Below are 17785 nucleotides of genomic sequence, written 5' to 3'. Positions count from 1 at the left end.
AGCTCTCCAGACAATGCTTCAAGTAAAGCAGAATGTACTCAGTCTACCTGGGTTTATTACCTGTTATAGAACAAATATCCTGACTGACCTTTATCTAGATGTTGGAGGAGAGATTTTCAGCTTTTTGTCCTCAGACTGTTTCGCCAAAACTTGACTGAAGCATGCTCTCTGAATGCTGAAGTGAGACTCAAGGGCTCTTCTTCCTACTCCTTGCTGCAGTTTTGCTCCAAAGGAAATGCAAGCACTCAGGCAGGGTGCCCAGCAGGCACACCAGTCCGGCACGTGCAGGGGGACCGGATACTGAGCACCATGAATGCACTTACTGGTAGGAAGTGCAGAATACTGTCTGCATTTTAGAGACTGGTGGTACCCTTATGTCTCATGCAACGTCTTTTCCTTCTGCAAAATGGGGGAAATAAGGGTACCATGCTTCATATATAGTGCTGTTTAAAGACTTTAAAGTGTGTGATTATTGTGATAGTCTATCAAGTGCTATATTTGATAATATGTTCTGGTATGCAAGAGTTTCACATAGAACATTATGGTAGTTGTTAAGCAACGTGAAACCATGAGCTTATTGTTTTAAAATACAACTCATATTTCTTGTTAACTGAAATTTACTTCTACAACAGAATTCTTACTTCTGCTTTCCAATAATGATTCTAAATGCAGCCCTCATGAAGTGTAACACATTCTATCTTAGAATAGAATGAAATTTAAAAAATGATTGAAAACTAGACTTGTGCAGAAAAATAAATATACAATTCCAGAAGGGCTTTGAGGTTTTGAAATCAAACTTGTGACTAAAACAGGAAAAATTGTTGCCTCCAATTTTTCCTCAAAGGAATATATTTTAGGTCAATTTTAATATAGCTTTCATAAAATTTGTGTTAAATTAATGCTTTTTAATTTTATGCCTTTTAAATATTTCAAAATGAAGAACAAACATTTCCAAACCAAAAGTCAACACTATTCCAAAAGTGTATCAAAATGGATTGTTTCAATAGCATCAGAATTTTTTTCAATTCTGAAGAAAATTTCAACAGAAACAGTAAGAAAATATGTATCAATGGATAAAAGCTAGACATTGTAAAAGGCTTATGTAAAATGTAAATGGTTTCTCTGTTTACCATAGTAAGGTTGATTGATTTTGAACCTTTCAGCGTACGATTTTATTAGGGCAACCTAAACAACTTAGTAACAGTCCTGTTTTTTTCCCCTCCAGAGAAAACAGTGGGAAAATATCAATGGTACACAGAGAGGGCACAATTGTTCTTCCAACAATAACAAAATGGCCAAACAGCAGCATGCATTCTTATTTCAAATATGAAGCTACCACTTATTTTGTCATCAATAATTTTAGTAACAACTTTGATGTTATCTCGGACATCTTCCTTCAAACCACAAGGTTTCTGGAAGCACTTATATTCAACAAGAAAGCATTGATTTTTTTAGCCTCTACAGGTCTTCCCATTCTGAACCATGAGAAGCATTCTAGAATAAACATTTTTGTGCAGTACTATCTAAAGGGCATTACACCTTGATTTTACTATTGTGAACAGTGTTTGCTCATGATTATTATATATCATTTTGAATGTTGAATCATGGCTGTGTGTAAATTGTCAGTGGATCATACAATCTTCAGAAGTCATCTATAAAAGGTCATCTATAATTTCTGCAAGCATTTTAAACCAGTCTATAATTTATTATTTTTTCTCCCTCTTCTAAATGAATTAAATAGTATTATCATCTGTTTTATTACAGTTCTTACAGTAATCTGAGTTATGTGGTCGTTCTAATTTCACAGAGTAACTGGATATAGTCAACAACAGTATGATTTATTTTGCAATGGATTTGTTTTGCAAAACAACATGTAAGCTTAACATATTTGCAAACTAATAAGTAAAACTGAAAAAATTGATAAATTGACCTAATTTCCTCTTGTGTTTCTGGCACTGGACAGATACACAACAGTCTGTTGAACTCTAATGCCTAGATCTCACTGGGTTTCATAAAATAAGCATTCATATAACAAATAAATATGTATTTAACAGCTTTTTAAAAAGATATCTTTATCTGTGATGGTGCAAAAGAATGGAGTATCCTTCCCAACTGTATTGCTAGCATGCATCACTAGCTAAATGCTAGCATTTTAAACAAATAATTCAGATGTGCCTGGGGGCAACACTATCAGGGACACCATCACTGACCTTTGGAAAGTATTTAAGAATAACGGATGAATTTGGTAAGACAGCTATGTGTGAATATATATTGTGATTACATTTATGCTGATGGACAATTAGACTTTGTTATACCTTTTATTAGTGAGCATCCTGGAATGTTTGTGAGTTGTAGCATTTATCCCATGGCTAACATTAGGTTATCTGAAATCTGTTCCTGTCTGTCTACAAAAATTTAGTACTTTTTCAAAACAAAACCAACAACCTGATTATCACATTTAAAATAAAGTTCAATTGGAGAGAGGGAGAATTTTACACTTTTATAACAGAATAAACATGTCTAACTTCAAGAAAATGGGGCATCACAAGTATTTTACAATCCCTTTTCATTTGCTTTTTACATTCATGAATTAAAAATAACCTGAAATTTTTCACAGTACAAATGTAAGTTCATCTGAAAGCAAGAGGAATTGTTTTGATTTTATAGCTGATTCTGCAAATTAAGGGCTGCTATGGCAATTCTTCATCCATAATTAGTTATCACAGCTTTTATATTTCTTATTACATATTTTAATAATGTGCATTTGCATATTAAACTGAAAATTTCCACATTATGGAAGCAGGTGGTTTTTTACAAACCTATAAGCCAGATTGATAAACTGAAATGACATACATGGATTTCTTTGTCCGTAATGCCTTCCCCATAATTTTTACCCATATAGATTGATGGGTCATTCCAGGTGTACATTAGAAATCTAATTAGGGATCAATGAGAAAATTGTCAGATAATTATTCCCTGAAATCTTGTAATTTGCCTTACAGCTGGTTGTGCTATATGCAATTCATTGCTTTTCAACACCATTTTCAGAACTAAGGTTTTGCTTTCACTTATTAATAAAATAAAATAAAATAAAAATTTTCAGAAACATTTTAGCAGACAAAACACTGAAGAATAAGAATAAGACTGTAAATTAAAAGGCATAGTAAATTAATGTTAAAAGTTAAATTTACTATGCTTTTCAATATCTGTATCTGTAACCTTTTTTATTGCACTGTTAGATGCAATTCCATAGGTCTGTTTGATTTCAGAATTATTTTAGGGTTTTAGAGCTTTAAGACATTTGGGAGTTTTGTTTCATAGAATATGAGATAAATTGTGATATCTCAGTGCATCTTTTTTATTTGTTTTGGTGGGGTTTTTTGTTTTGTTATTCTGATGTTCAAGTTTGCGGTAGAACTGAATGAAAAATACCTTTTTTTGCTGTGTTGATTTGTTGGTCTTTATGGAATAGGCTCATATGTTATCTTTTTTTCCATTGGCAAGAAACTGCAATTTAAGCTGAGCAAACCCCAGAAAGCTCTGTTTGAATTGGCTTTTCAAGATCTCAGAGTTTAAGTGCATTCTAAATTCTTGTGTTGACTTCCACACGACACTGAAATAAATGTTTTCCATAGTTACTTTAAATTCTGTCCTGATATGCAATAGTGAAATAGTTACTCTGTAAATTAATTTAACAGTATTTTATAATACAAATTACCTACCAGGCTTACAGAAAGCCAAATATTCTATAAAACCCTCATGTATTCGATATGTTTTGGATATTCCATCTATGCTGATGATTACTTTTATTCTTACAACGTATCTTAGATGAAACATTCGCTTCCTTGATTTCAGGAGCTGATGCTGTGGAGGCCCAGTGTAAGAGATTTGAAGTGAGGGCAAGTGAAGGTGGAAAAGTGTTGTTTTCTGCAGATGAAGATGAAATTGTCATTGGAGCTGACAGACTGAAAGTAACAGGTACGGTAATAATAAGGTTTCTAGATGGATGTAAACTCTTTTTTTTTTTTTTAAATACTCTCAGTAATAATTAATCTATCAGTCTTCTACAAAATTTTCATCTGCTAGAGAGGAAGAAGTCTTCTCATCAACAGTGATAGCTTGAGCAACCAAAAGATACTGCATAATCTAAAAATCAATTCCTCTAAAGGCAGATTTGAATTTAAACTCTGCAGGACCAAGTATGGTACAAATCACTCTTACCACAGTGATTGGCTTTTATATGTTACCATTAAGCATTGTTTTGTGATACCTATGCTGTTTGTTTAGGTAATGCCCCTTCACAATGATAAAAACTATTGTTATATACTATGACCTTTGTTTTTTCTGTATGTGAAGTATCAAATCTAACTTCCATGTAAATTAAGGGCATGTACTCTGCTTTACTTTAGGTGGCTCAGCTGCAGTGTAGTAAGTAGAAACCTTGTCTTGACTTGAACATTTGTTCAATAAAAAAAGAAAAATAATTTTAATTGGTATGTTACTGTCATCGTTACATACATATATATCTCAGTAACTCATTTGGTATTAGAAATGTGTTAGCTTATAAAAAAACAAATCAGTTACCTAAGTTTGTTTTAGATAAATGCTTTAACTTTGCTTAATAAAATCTCATCTGAACTTAGGCTGGACTTGAGCTATCCACTCATAATCTAGAATAAGATGCATAACTTGAATTGTTTCACCAGTCAGGGGTGTTTAGCTTTAGGTCAGTCTATATCTGGGGATGCCTGCCTTACAGAGTTTGAAATCAACCTACTAGTTTGAAAGTTCAACTGTGTAGAAAGTATAAAATGGTTCTGGTTTATGATGATTATGGTAAGTTATCCCTTTCTGGTCTGTAAAACTAGGAAGTGCATTACTAGCAACTTTAAGCCTTTTAAAAAATATATTAGGTAGTTCTACTTCTGTGTAATGCCAGATACAGCATTAAAATAGATCTAGGAAGTCGAGAGTCAAGCTATGACTGAACTTTCTTCATAAGCCTCAAGATTGTTGCTTGCCAGTATATGTGGGATAACTTTTCTTCCCCTTTCATTCCTATCTGACCTCTGTCTATCTTCTCTAGCCAAGCAACCTGTTTTAATACTGCTAAACCAAAAGAAAAGGCTTTTACAAACAGGAAGTTTAGTGATGTTGCAGTATCAAATATAATACACTAAATTGTACCGGTTTACCAAACTTGGGGTAAGGCGAGAGAGACATCAGTGTTTTGTTGAGTCAGCAGCAATTCTTCATAGATAGTAGTTGTACAAGAATTTTACCATAGTAAAACCTAAGACAATAACTGGAATAACACAAGAAGAAAAAAGAGAATCATAATGAATCCTGCTAAGGTTCAAACTTGATCAGAATATTAAATACTGAGAAAGTTAATCTTAAACATACAATAGACACGGGAGATTTCAAAGCATCTATCATAAGTTAAAAAACAAAACGTCTTACAAATGGCACTGAGGATTAGATTTCCTGCCATTAAGAAATGTAATCAAAAGTTGTAGATGTCATGGTAATTTTTTTCATCGGACTTCAAAAGCAAAGCACTGCTCAGCTGTCTTTAACTTCAAAGTGGCTTGAGTTCCTACAGCACCTGTTGACATCAGTGGTATAGAAAGCAGGAAAACTAATGAAAATTTATTCAGTGATGCTTAGCATGGGATATAAGATTGTTCCTTGTGAAAAGAACAGGATTTTCTCCTTAATTCTAGAAATACACCTAACTGTATGTGTATTTACATTAAGCTCCCCTGCCCAAATTAAAAAAAAAAAAAAAAAAAGAAAAAAAAAGTAAAGGCTAGGAAAACCTAAGTTAATACTGCTTTGATATATTCATCTGAGTTTCAGGGATTACTGTATACCTGTTGAGTCCTACCAGAAAATCCCACTACTAGAGTTGTTTATACAAGTAATTGATTTTCCTTCTGTGGCTAAAGTGAAAAATAAACAAGAGTTAGGATTGAATTTTCAAAGAAATTCTTTCATTAAACTAGAAAAATTATTTTAGGGTAAAAACAATAAAAACATTTACTTTAATTACTTGTGCGCACGCACACACACACAAAAAAAGAACAATTTAGCCAGCATTTAAATAAATTTAAAAAAAAAGCATATTGGAGGATTTATCAGGTTCCAAGTGTTGTTATTTAGGTCATGAAGTTAAATACAAATTATGTTCCATTAAATAGCCTAATGTCCAACATTTTGGGCAGTTTCTTTAGAAAAACATATTAAGGTCTTTTGTAATTGTAATTTGAAAGAGTAATTTACTTTTTAAAATCACTTGAAAATTATTGTCGTCTTTGTGTTTATTCAAAAGTGATTTAATGAGGTTGGGATCATTCTTTCTAATCTCTGGATAGTCGTCTTGAAAACACATTTCATTAGTAAACTATCTTACAATGAGGCTACAAAAGGCTAGTTTCAAAATTTTGTGCTTTAAATCCCTAGGGTCCACTTTAGGTTAACCCTTCCATCACCTTGTTAGAGAAGAAAAATATTACTCCGCAGAATGAAGGGAAGAGTATTAGATTTCTAAACAAATGAGTATTTCTGAAAGGCTTAGACAGAATAACCTCATATCCCAATTTCTGTATCCCTAAAAGGCTTTTTGCAGTGTAAGTACTAATCTGCAGCCAAATAATAAAGCTATAATAAGACATCTATGCTTTACTGTTGACTTCAGTCTAAAGCGGAAATTATTTAACATAGATTTCCCAATGGAGACTAAAAGTTGTATGATCCATGCAATCTCAAGAAAAGTACTTAAAAAAAGAAATCTCCCAAAGGGTAAAACCCCCCCCCACACACACACACACACATCTTCATGGAAAAATAAAATAACAAAATCTTTCTTTCATATAGTAGCTCTTTGAATTCTGTCCAAAGGTTGTGTGATACCTTTAAATTCTTCAGCAAACACATGAAAGGTGATGAGTCCCTGTGAGTTCCATCAATCAAACTGCATTACTCTATATGACATGATATGACTGATGAAACCTGGTAAGGCATCATAATGTCAAACATAATCATTTAGTGTATTTATCTCAAGCCTGTGTTTTGATAATCATGGTGCCTTGGGGTGAATATAGGAAAGAAGTAATGGAAGAACAGAGAAAAAAAAAATGAATATCAAAAAGCAAAAATAAGCTGTGCTTATTTGGAGATGAAACTCTCACGTGTAGTTATTCAAGTATGGTACTACAATGAAAACCTGATTTTATTTTCTGCTTAGCTGTGAATAGCGTCTCTTTGGAAACACCTCACTGTGAATGGGCCCAATAAATGATGCATTTTGGTAATTAATTTTCTAAAGCATGCCCATTTCATGGGCATTTATAAATCACTGTGGCAATATGGGATTTATTTTATGTGATTTTTTCTCAATTCAGAAGAATGCTTTTGTAATGCACAGCTTGAAAAAGCAATGTATCATAAGGCAGTATAAGAAAGTCTTGATTAATAAAAATTTGAAAGATTAAGTTTACAGCTTCTCATTGATTATTTTTGTAGCATTTTTATTTGTAAATTTTTATATAGGCAGCCTATTCCAGGGAGAAAGGTATAGTAGAAACAGGCTAGTAATCCAGATATCAATAGATTTCCCAGATAAGAAAAATATGGAGTCAAAAGTAGTACTTTTTGTTTTAGAGATATTGCAGCTATATATTTTCCTATTAAGTGTCTCTCACTTTAAAATTAGGCTGTCGGCTGATTTAATTTAGACTTCTTATTCTTCTTTCCATTGTTACTTTTGCTTTTTCTTTTAACTGCGTTAGCTCTTTTCTACTTTATCATTCAAGGAAAGAAGAAAAAAGATTCAACCTTTGCTTTGTTAGACAGAGCTGTTAGAATTGCAGCTGACTATTGCCCCTTTGTGCAAGGATGCCTCTTACCGCCAGGTTTAACATGAGTCTTAGAGCTTTATAGGGAGGGAAGAGAAAGGCATGCTGAAGTAAACATACTGCCAAAGAGCGGGAAACAAGCAGGAATAAGGAGCTGAGTTTCTGGTGGGCTCACAGGTTCCTTTCTGCACATGGTTAAACCTTTCTCCCTCCCTTATATTCACCCTGTCCCAGTGAATGGACAGCATCTATAGCATCGTGGAGTCTTCTTCACTTCCTCTGCAGTTACAGAGCAAGAGTACCCGTTTGACTTTTACTCCTGTTATTTAAATTTTAATACAAAGTTTTCTGCCCTATGCTTTTATTTCATATTTCTTTTAATTGCAATACGATCTCTCTAAGATATTCTTGTAGCAGAACTTGAAAACGCTGTACTGGTCACACTCGTCGGTGAGAGTACAACCATATATTGCGACTTGGCTTTATCCTGCCCAAGTATTTTTGAGAAAACAGATTAAGAAGGCCTAGCTCAATATACATTTTTCTGAGACACTGCTACAAAAGAAGGTTGTAATTCTTCCTATAAAAACTTTCACTCTATGTCTCTGTTAGTACAGTTTGTCTTCCTCTTTTTCCTTAAACCAAACTTGTAGTTAGCAGCTGTATAAAAAGTACTAAGCAAAGTGGAGGTCGTCTACTTATATTCTAAGCAAAACAACTACTTTTTTGGACAACATAAATGAGGGGGTTTTTTTCTCCTCTGACTTTTGAGGTGGTTTGCTCAGTTAAGGCTAAAAGCACATTATCAGAAACTTTTTTTTTCCGTTAAACTTACAATGTTTTATCCAATTTATACAAACATTTTGCTTTTTTGAAAAGAGTATTTCTCTTTTGAGAAATCTCTTTTGAGATTTTTGAAGGAGAAGAGACTGCAATTTAATTCTCGCATTGTCTTCTACACGTTCTTCTGATCTATGTACTTCATTCAGACTTGGCTATAGTGTTCTTTATTTAACCATGATTTTTATCTCTGACCATTCTTCCAAGACCCATAAAAACAATAGCGTAACTTGATTTGTTACAGGTTTAGGTACCTTCTTCTAAATCAGTTGTACTTGCACGTGTGGCTTTTTTATTAATTATGTTTTAAAAAAGGCAAGGCAAAAACGGATTTGCAAATTAAACCACATAGGTCTTCCATCAGAAGCCATTGCTGTTCTGCAGTCAAATCCAATTACGTTTTCTAGATGCAGCCAATAAGCTGTATCACTTTTTCTAAATAACTCAGTCTAGATTGCTTGGAAAATATTACTCACCTTTGTGGAGAACTAATTTATTTTGTTTCCTATTACTTTCTTAACTGCTGGCTTGTTTTCTTTCATCCCTTATTGCTGCATGTCTGAGTGGTATAATCTGTTTTAGCACAGGACCTGAAGTCCTTTCTGGATAAAACCGAATTTTGTTATAATGATAATTAATATGTCAACAGTAATATTTTTCCTCTAAAAATAAATAAGAAGCTAATTAAAAACTTGTCAGTTAATGTTTTACCAAGATTTCAGTAATAGTTCTGTAGAGTTCAACTGCTTCCATAATTTATTGAAACACAAAACTTTTCAGATATATGGAGCTCCATGTCTGTATTGTGTGAGCTGATATAATTAGCTGAAGATCACTTTGTTTCCATATTTCAAACATAATAACAGATGTCATCGTGGGAATTGCAATTGTAATAGGGCTTGTGCATGGTTCCTAGCAGTATTGGGAGAAACAAAAAGAAGAGGCATAAAAACTTTGCAGACTATTATGACCTCCTATGAGCCTTCTTCCTTGTCAAATAGCAAAGTTATGTAGAAAGGTGGAAGTCGGAGAAGGACAGGAGATCTCATACTTCAGTTTTAATGGAAACTTTCTCAGATTAATAGCAGGACATGTGTAGGTCAAATCTACTGTGACACCAGAACAGTGTCAGGGAAAAATCTGTGACGGGCTGCAAGTATCTTTTTCATTACACTAAAGTATATGCTTATAGTGGATTCAGTATGGCTTTGATCAAAGCCATTTACTTCACTAGATGAAAGATGAGAGCCCTGATGTATCAAGGAAACTTCAGAAGATACCTACATACTTATATTCTAATAATATCCAGACTTAACATGCAGACAAGTGCATCAGTACCTCAGTTTTGATTTTAAAATTATGCTGTAGGACTGTGAGTCTGCAGGTAATTGAAATATAGAAAGGTCTTCCAGAGTAGTTAAAAAGAAATGATAAAGGAGAACTATGGCTTATGGCTACAAAAAGGAAACATGACAGAAAAATGAGGAAATATATGTGAATTGCAAATTAGGTTGGAAAAGTAGAAATAAAATATTTATAACAAGTACTGAAATGTAGAAAAATAAATTATTTGATGCATGTTGTTATTACAGTAGGCATATATCTAGTGCCTTCAGAGACTGAATAGGAATTTCAGTATGAATGGGAAAGAACTTGGATTTGCCACGTTCAGTTGGTGGATTGTCATTCAGGACAGATGGAGTTTGGAGAGTGAAGTGGCACAAGATGAAGGAAAGCACTTAATCACTTTAAGCTGGCTTACGCAGCCAAACTATGTGACTACAGTAAAACTACTGTATTTGATGTTGTAGTAAAAAGTTAAACCTTTAAGTAGATATGCCAGACTCTCAGTACCCTGAACACTGAATGAACCAGAATTCTTTTATCATCATCTGTCAGTAACAAAAATGCATTACATATATAAAATTTCTGTTTTCTCAGTAATGACTACATTAATATGTACCCCAAAATGTACTGGATGAATAAGATTTCTGACAAGTTAATTTAGATCTCAAGGAAGCACTTAATGTCCAGACTTGTCTGTATGAGAGCTCTGATTGAAAGACAATATTATTGCAGGAGTCTAACCACTTGGCAACAGAGCAAGCTGTCAGAGCATTACTCTTGAGGCACTGCTATAGAGCTGATTACAAGCATATATATGTGAGCTCCAAGCTGTCTATGAACTTGGAAGTTTTATAGGCAGGCTAAAAGTGGTGAGACTAAATAAATAAATTTCTCATTCACGACATTGCACAAATAGGTTTATATCTTCTAGTTAAGGGTAGAATGCATCCAGCCAGCTGACATTACAAGCAGTGTGCACCTACATCAGCCCGCAGGTAACTATGTAGATTGTTGGAGGACTACATTGACCTAAGGATAATAACAGTTTTTTTGCGAAAGAAAGATTTTGATTTTTGGCACTTGACAAAAACATGCCAAGGAACAGAATGATTGGTCTCAGGAATGTATGTAAAGAGAAAGAAGCCTTGATAAAAGTAGTTTTTCTGAAAAGGGGATAGACCTAAAAGCAGACAAATGTGCAAGCATTTCTGCAAACATGTTCAATTTCTTACAGCCATTCCACTGAAAAATACTCAACACGGCTGTTCTATAGACAGAGACATAGAAGGAGTCAGCATATAGTCAGGCAGGAGAAAGGAAAAGGAAGGAAAAAAAACCCAGCAAAATTACACTCTTGATGTTTAGGTAGAGGAAAATCATCCTCTACCTAGAGTCCCAACCTTTCTATAATCCATGCTTTCTGAATGCCTCTCCTTCCATATTCAACTTCTTTTTTTTCTTTTTTCATGATAACATCAGTTATAAGAGAAGACAGATTTTAATCCTTTCTTCTCCTTCTAGGCTGTAATCTATTTAATTCTACTAAATAGGGCTTATGTTTTTGAGCTGATTCTGTACTTGTCTGAGCTGTTCTGTTGCAGAACACAGCCAGCAGCTTCCCAAAGTTAGTGAAGAGACTATTTGCTCTGTTCTGATACAGGGCAGTATTGATCCAAAGACTAATTCTAATTTCCAGATTGAATCTGGTTTTCAGGTTAAACATTTGACACCAAGATTAAGATATTGTATATTTGTGACCAATGTAAGAATGAATATTTTTACAAAAAACTGCCAATATCTGCATCATATTCCCAATCATATTCCACATTCCCTGTTGGAGGACTGTGCAGAGTCCAGAGATGCAATTTAAAGTAGTTCTAGTTTTTAAGGGTCTGAATTGCATGATACCAGGCAAATCCACATGGCCTATGTAAGGGTCAAAGCCCAGTGGAAAATTACCCCATTATTAGTAAGCTGAGGTAACTCTTAAATCAGACCAAACCAGCTTGTTTGGAAAACACACACTAAACATTCAGAAGGAACTGGATATGAATTGGGTTCTGATTTTATAGTAAAATTCTAACTCTTAAAATCTGAACTAAGCCTGACACTCACATGCTCTCAGGCTTTGGTAGTTTTGAAAATGCACATTTAAATTACACCAGTCAGACTCATCTCTACTTTTAAGATATAGCTACTCACAGGAGGGAAAGGTGAATCATAAAGGAGCTCCAGCATTCCCATTTTCTTTTTTTGCCTTAAAGTACTTGCTTGTGATTTATTTCTGCCTGGAAACAAAATTCTGTTGTTGGAGATAAGGGTCAGGCTGCAAAGCACTATAGGATTTAGGTTCAATGAAAAGAGGATTCGGCTCCAAATACTCGTCCTATAATGATGATACTACAGGCCAAAAATATCTTGCTTTGTCCTGGAACAGTATTCTCATTAGATGCTAGAAGATGAGATCATTTGGATTTCAATTTGTAAAGCCTTCAGAATAGGAGGAATACTACTACATTTTTAGGAAATATTGCAGGCATCTGACTTTTCCCAAACAATATACAGATGTACCTCTTACTGTGAGCCATGTAATACATGTCAAAACTGCACTTTGTTTCCTGTGAATCCTATCTGAAAGCAGTACAAAGTGGCTTTTTTATGTTTATCCAATCTTAAGGCAAATTTTTACCCAACTTTCAGTACAAGCTAATGTATTTAGTAGCCGTAAACTGCATGGTGAGATTATACAAGAATATGTCATGACATACATCATACTTTCAAAACTTATGTGAACAGGAAGATCTTGACTCTAAATTTAGGTAGAAAATAGCAGAAGGAATAAATACAGAAATCCTCACAGGGAGGTACTGATTGAGTCCATGGCAGTCACAGTTTGAAACAAAGCTTTACTCAGAGGAAAAGTTAGCAGATTTCCATGAGTAACATCTTGGACTTCACTGTTATCCGTAGATCTATTTATAAAGCAGGTATGCAGTCAAAGCTGTGAAAAACATAGATTCAAATAATTTCTGCTCTGCAATATATCTCAAAGCTTATTCATAGCAGACTGCTATAAGCTAGGAATAATTTCACCCACAGGAAGCAACTCCAGAAAAAAAATTATATCACGCATGAAAATATAGCCTGCAGCCTTCAGCCTGTGTTGTGAATTTAAATTCCTATCCTCATTGTGGGTAATGACAAGTTTACATTTCACAGTGTCTGACAGCATTAAATTCAGCACACCAAGACACAAGCATAATAAGCCATCATTTTGGCTCTAGAAAAATATCATCAATGTATATGCCTTTGTATTTGAATTAAAAGTATATAACAATGTGGCTTTGCTCAAGGTTCAGAAACTGCAGAAGTGTGTATGTGTGTATGAAGATTAAGAAGTCTAGATAGAAATGTATAAGAATTCAGAATGGGTAATGTAAATTCCAGAAGGAAGAGTGGCAAAAATCACATATACTCTATAAAAGAAATGAAATTATATGTGGTAAGAATCATCTCATAAAAAGAGAATGAAGCAAAAAACCCTCAATATCCAGGCAGAAATGGATGCATCTGGTCTGAGATTCAAAATGCAAATGGATCTATACTTCATGGGTACTGATGAAAGGGCAAAGAACCTATGTGGTAATGTTGACCACCAAACCAAAAAGATTATACAGATGAAGATTTTTATAAACAAAAAGAATCATCTAATGCACAAGGCCTGGTGACAGCATTTTTTGAATGTTTGGGGGCCTCTTGTTTCTTTTAACTACAGAGACAGACATCTGTTAGGAAAGAAAAAGATCAAGATGCAGACTGTACAAAAGATGTATAGATTGTTAAGGATGACACAGTGTTCAAAAAGTAACATAAGGAGTGTTGCTGATCAGTGGGGAGGAACTGAGAATGTGAAGGTGGAAGGAAATCTGAGAGAGGGCAACCACCATGTAATGAGAACATCCCCTGTTTGAAAGTTACAGGGAAAGACAACAGCAAAACAAAATCAAATTGACTTCCAGAGGTCAATTTTAAAACCTCAGAGAATGCGTAAGACTCACAGGAGTCCTCAGAACAGTTAGGAAGGATTTTGGATCACAAGCTGAAGAGCATCATGTGATGCAAGAAAGTCAAATATGGAGCTAGAATGTGTAAACAGGAGTACAGCCTGCAGATCTTCAGCTCTATTCAACGCTGGCAAGGTCCTCTCCAAAGTGCTTAGTCCAGTTTGGTGTACATTGTTCAGTAAACAACTGGATAGAATCCATAGCCATGGGATTGATTAGTTGTCCTGAAGCATGATCTCTGAGGGAAGAGAGAAAAAGATGGTGCTCTTTAGCTTGAAGAAAAGAATATCAAAGGGAATATGTTATCAGTCTTGAGGCCTTGAGAAACAGCCTGCTGAAAAACAAGGGATGCTCTCTATCAGTTAAAAAAAAAAAAAAAAAGAAAACCAAGAATTTTTAACGGAAAGAATAGTGAAACACTGGAATTGTTTGGCTGTAGAGAATGTAGAATTTCCTTCATTTTCTTCTACAGAACAAATTATACCAACATCTGTTAAAGATGAGCTGGTTGATCCTGATTTGGTTTTGAACTTAATGATCACAGCAAGGAATGAGGCTTAGAGGAGATTAGATATTTTCTTTTTGTCTCTAGTCACAAGCCAACTAATGTAAATTCAATAAAATTTGTTCTTTCTATCCTTAGGAGTAATGTCCTACTCTTTGCAGCTGTCACTATTATAGGCAGGCACACGTCTCATAAGTTTCTGCTTGTTTAAAAGAAGTGTTCTCTGTATTGATTTTATTTTAAATGTCACAGGTAGCTGTATTATTCACATAGAATTGTTTATGATTTTAAATAATTGTAAATGTTTCATGTTATTTATTATTGCATTTTAATATTTTGTGACTAACTAATATTTAGGGCTTTTTTGAGCTTTTATTTATCAGAACAATCAGTCACTAAAGGAACCCTACCTCACACTTGAATTTATACCAGAAATTATAAAAAGTTTCTTTCCACAAAAAAACATTTAAATCATTTAAATTTGATAAATGTAATATGCATATTATTTACTAAGACCTTATAGAAAATGTGAAATTAGTAGATTATATGAGGCTTTAATGTAAAACACTTAGCAAGACTAGATGGAGATTGCAGCAATTTGACAAGGTCAGTCAGGTTTCAGTAATGTTTAGAAGGTGCCAGTATAACAATATACTGTTGTTCGATACGCAACACTGATAGAAGAGTCAGAATTCTGGCAGAAATTTACACTAGAATAATTCTTACTAACGTGTTAGATACAGTCCTCTTCATTGTAGTTTTATTTATATTCATTAAGGGTTTTTTTAGCTATAATACAGTGTTTAGTTGAAAAAAACAGGTGGGTAGCATGACCAAAAAAAAGAGATCAGTATATGCATTTGCACCTAGCTCTCCATCTGTATCTCTAACTACCCATGAAACCTATCAATTACAAAACTCTCATTTTTACTTTTGTGTAAAAGTGTTTCTGTTCAAGCTAAGTGTAAACTTCCTTTTTTCTCTTTCACAAAGTAAAACAGTAGCAAATAATTTTATTCCTTTCTTAAGATTTTCCTTTTCATTAAGTAGAGGAAAACTGAAGTCTCTGTAAATCCTGAGCAAGTCACAGCACAATGGGGCATTATGAGAGAGATGGAATATCCCTCTGCTATAGAAGGAAGGGCATGCATCCCCAACCAAGGTCCAGCAAGTAGTGTTTGTACAGTCATAGAACCAGCACCTACTTTCTTGGGTTTCTCTGCTGCCTTTCAGCATGTGCTTTCAGAGACAGGCAAGCCATTTACCAGCTCTGCTGTCTGCACTTCTTCACATATGCTTAACACCTTTGCTCTGGCTTGTTCCAGGGAAGAGTTCTCATCCCTTTCACATGGCTGTTGACCAGTCACAGGTTGACCATTTCTGTCAACCAGTGACTGGTCAACAGCTTTATTTCTTTACCCCATGAATACTTTTGTTTCTTGGGAGACCTGTCATTAAGATGGGCAGCAGTCTCTCGGATAGAGTAGAACTTCATTAAGTACTACCACTCCTATTCAAAATTCTTCCACCTACCAGCCAAACTAGTTTTTCCCAGCAGGCACTTCTCCAGGGGGAAGCCTCCTTTTTCTAAGATCTGATCATCAGACAAGAATCTCAGGATAAGTCTAAATAGTATATTGTATGTGGACGAAAACAAGTTTTCCCCTTACTTGAAATCTAACTATACACAATCTAACATGAATGGTCTTGAAACTGCTAATTGCATTGGTGTAGACGCTAGTCTGACTGAATTTGCCTTGACTCTCAGCAGCTATGTGATACTGTGTTTATGCCTGGTCAGATATTCCTGGCTTAGAAATGTATCCTCCATAGACTTTCTTCTCCTACTTTGTCCTCTGTTGTAAGCAATCCCTGAAGCTTTTCAAATGGGCTTCCCAGATCAGAGCGAGCATCCTTCTTGGTGAATCCCTCTCAATTTCTTCATACCTCAGCTAGTCTCTTTCTTTAAGGAATTAATTTCTTTCTTCCTCTTACCTCTTTCTTAAACTTTAATTCCTAAATTTGGGTGTCACCTGGTTATTTAGGTCCAGATAAATTGAACATGACAGGGACGGTAATTTTATAGTCATAGGACAGATCTAAGGGCCCCTGACAGCCTAGCCTCTCCCAATGTATGAATATCACCAGGCTCAGACAAGTTTCTAAAAAACAGAATTAATACATTCTTTAAAAGTTGTGTTAAGCAGTTCCACTGTAGAAATGGGTGACTTTCCAGTTGTGAAATATCTGTGAACAAATTGCAGTTCTCTTGTATTTAATTGTTTGAATTTCAGTAAATAATTTGTGATGGTGATTTGATCATGATTACTTTTTTGTGACTTGTTAGGATTTGAAATCCAAGCTTTTTTGACATATATCAGAAGTATGTTTGTTTCATTATTGGATAAGCTTAATCCTTGGAATTTAGTTGCCTGTGCAAAACTTGTAATTAAAATGCCAAGATTTATTTGCCATACTCATTTTCAAAACATTGTGATAGCAAACATACTTGTCAGCAAATTCATTCTATGGAAAATTTACTGAAAGCAAATATAAAACAGATGATGCTTCTTCTCCATCCTTGCCAGCCCCTTGCTTTTCAATTAATCAACTGGAACTCCCAGTAGCCTGGAGCTTGAAATCAGTGTAAGGTTTGCCTTTTAATTATATAGGAGCAAGAATGAGCCCTGAATGAATAAACTAAATTGATGCTTAAGTTCACCGAAGTTTTTTAGAAACAGCTATGAATTATAGAGATTGTTAAAATATACATCTTTCTCACCCATGGTTTGTCATTTTAGTTGTCTCATTGGTTTGAGCATTTTTACATATTTCAGAGCTACATTGCCCACCCTTTGGGTTTGAATTTGCAAGGCCAATAGCTAAGCATTCTGGCAGTAATCCTACAAAGCATTTAAATGTGTGCTTGAATTTTGGTCCTGTGAGTTGTACCACTGAAGCTAAAACATACAATGAGGAACCTTGCAAGACTGGAGTAATAAATAGTTCTGAGGATCTTGGACCATGGCTGAGATTTTATTCAGTCGCTTGGTTTTCCTTCTGCACTAATTAGCATCCCCATTTATTAATTTATAAATAATTTAGCAAGGACCTCTTCCTATTTTGTATTTAAATTCCTTGGGGAAAATTTATCTTTTCACTTTCCTTCT

The 17785-nt window shown here is 34.5% G+C and overlaps 1 protein-coding gene across 1 annotated transcript in view; it reads left to right on the top strand.

Annotated features, from left to right (window-relative positions):
* Positions 1 to 17785, top strand: part of SGCZ (sarcoglycan zeta) — a 523674-nt gene that overhangs the window by 468161 nt on the left and 37728 nt on the right. The window contains exon 5 of the mRNA XM_076337603.1: positions 3856 to 3978. Within this exon, the coding sequence (XP_076193718.1) occupies positions 3856 to 3978 (123 nt within the window). The remainder of the gene's footprint in view (positions 1 to 3855; positions 3979 to 17785) is intronic.

Source organism: Aptenodytes patagonicus, chromosome 4 (assembly GCF_965638725.1).
Source record: "Aptenodytes patagonicus chromosome 4, bAptPat1.pri.cur, whole genome shotgun sequence".
NCBI lineage: Eukaryota > Metazoa > Chordata > Aves > Sphenisciformes > Spheniscidae > Aptenodytes > Aptenodytes patagonicus.
Note: the sequence above shows the minus strand (reverse complement) of the source record. Positions and strands in the feature narration are given on the sequence as shown.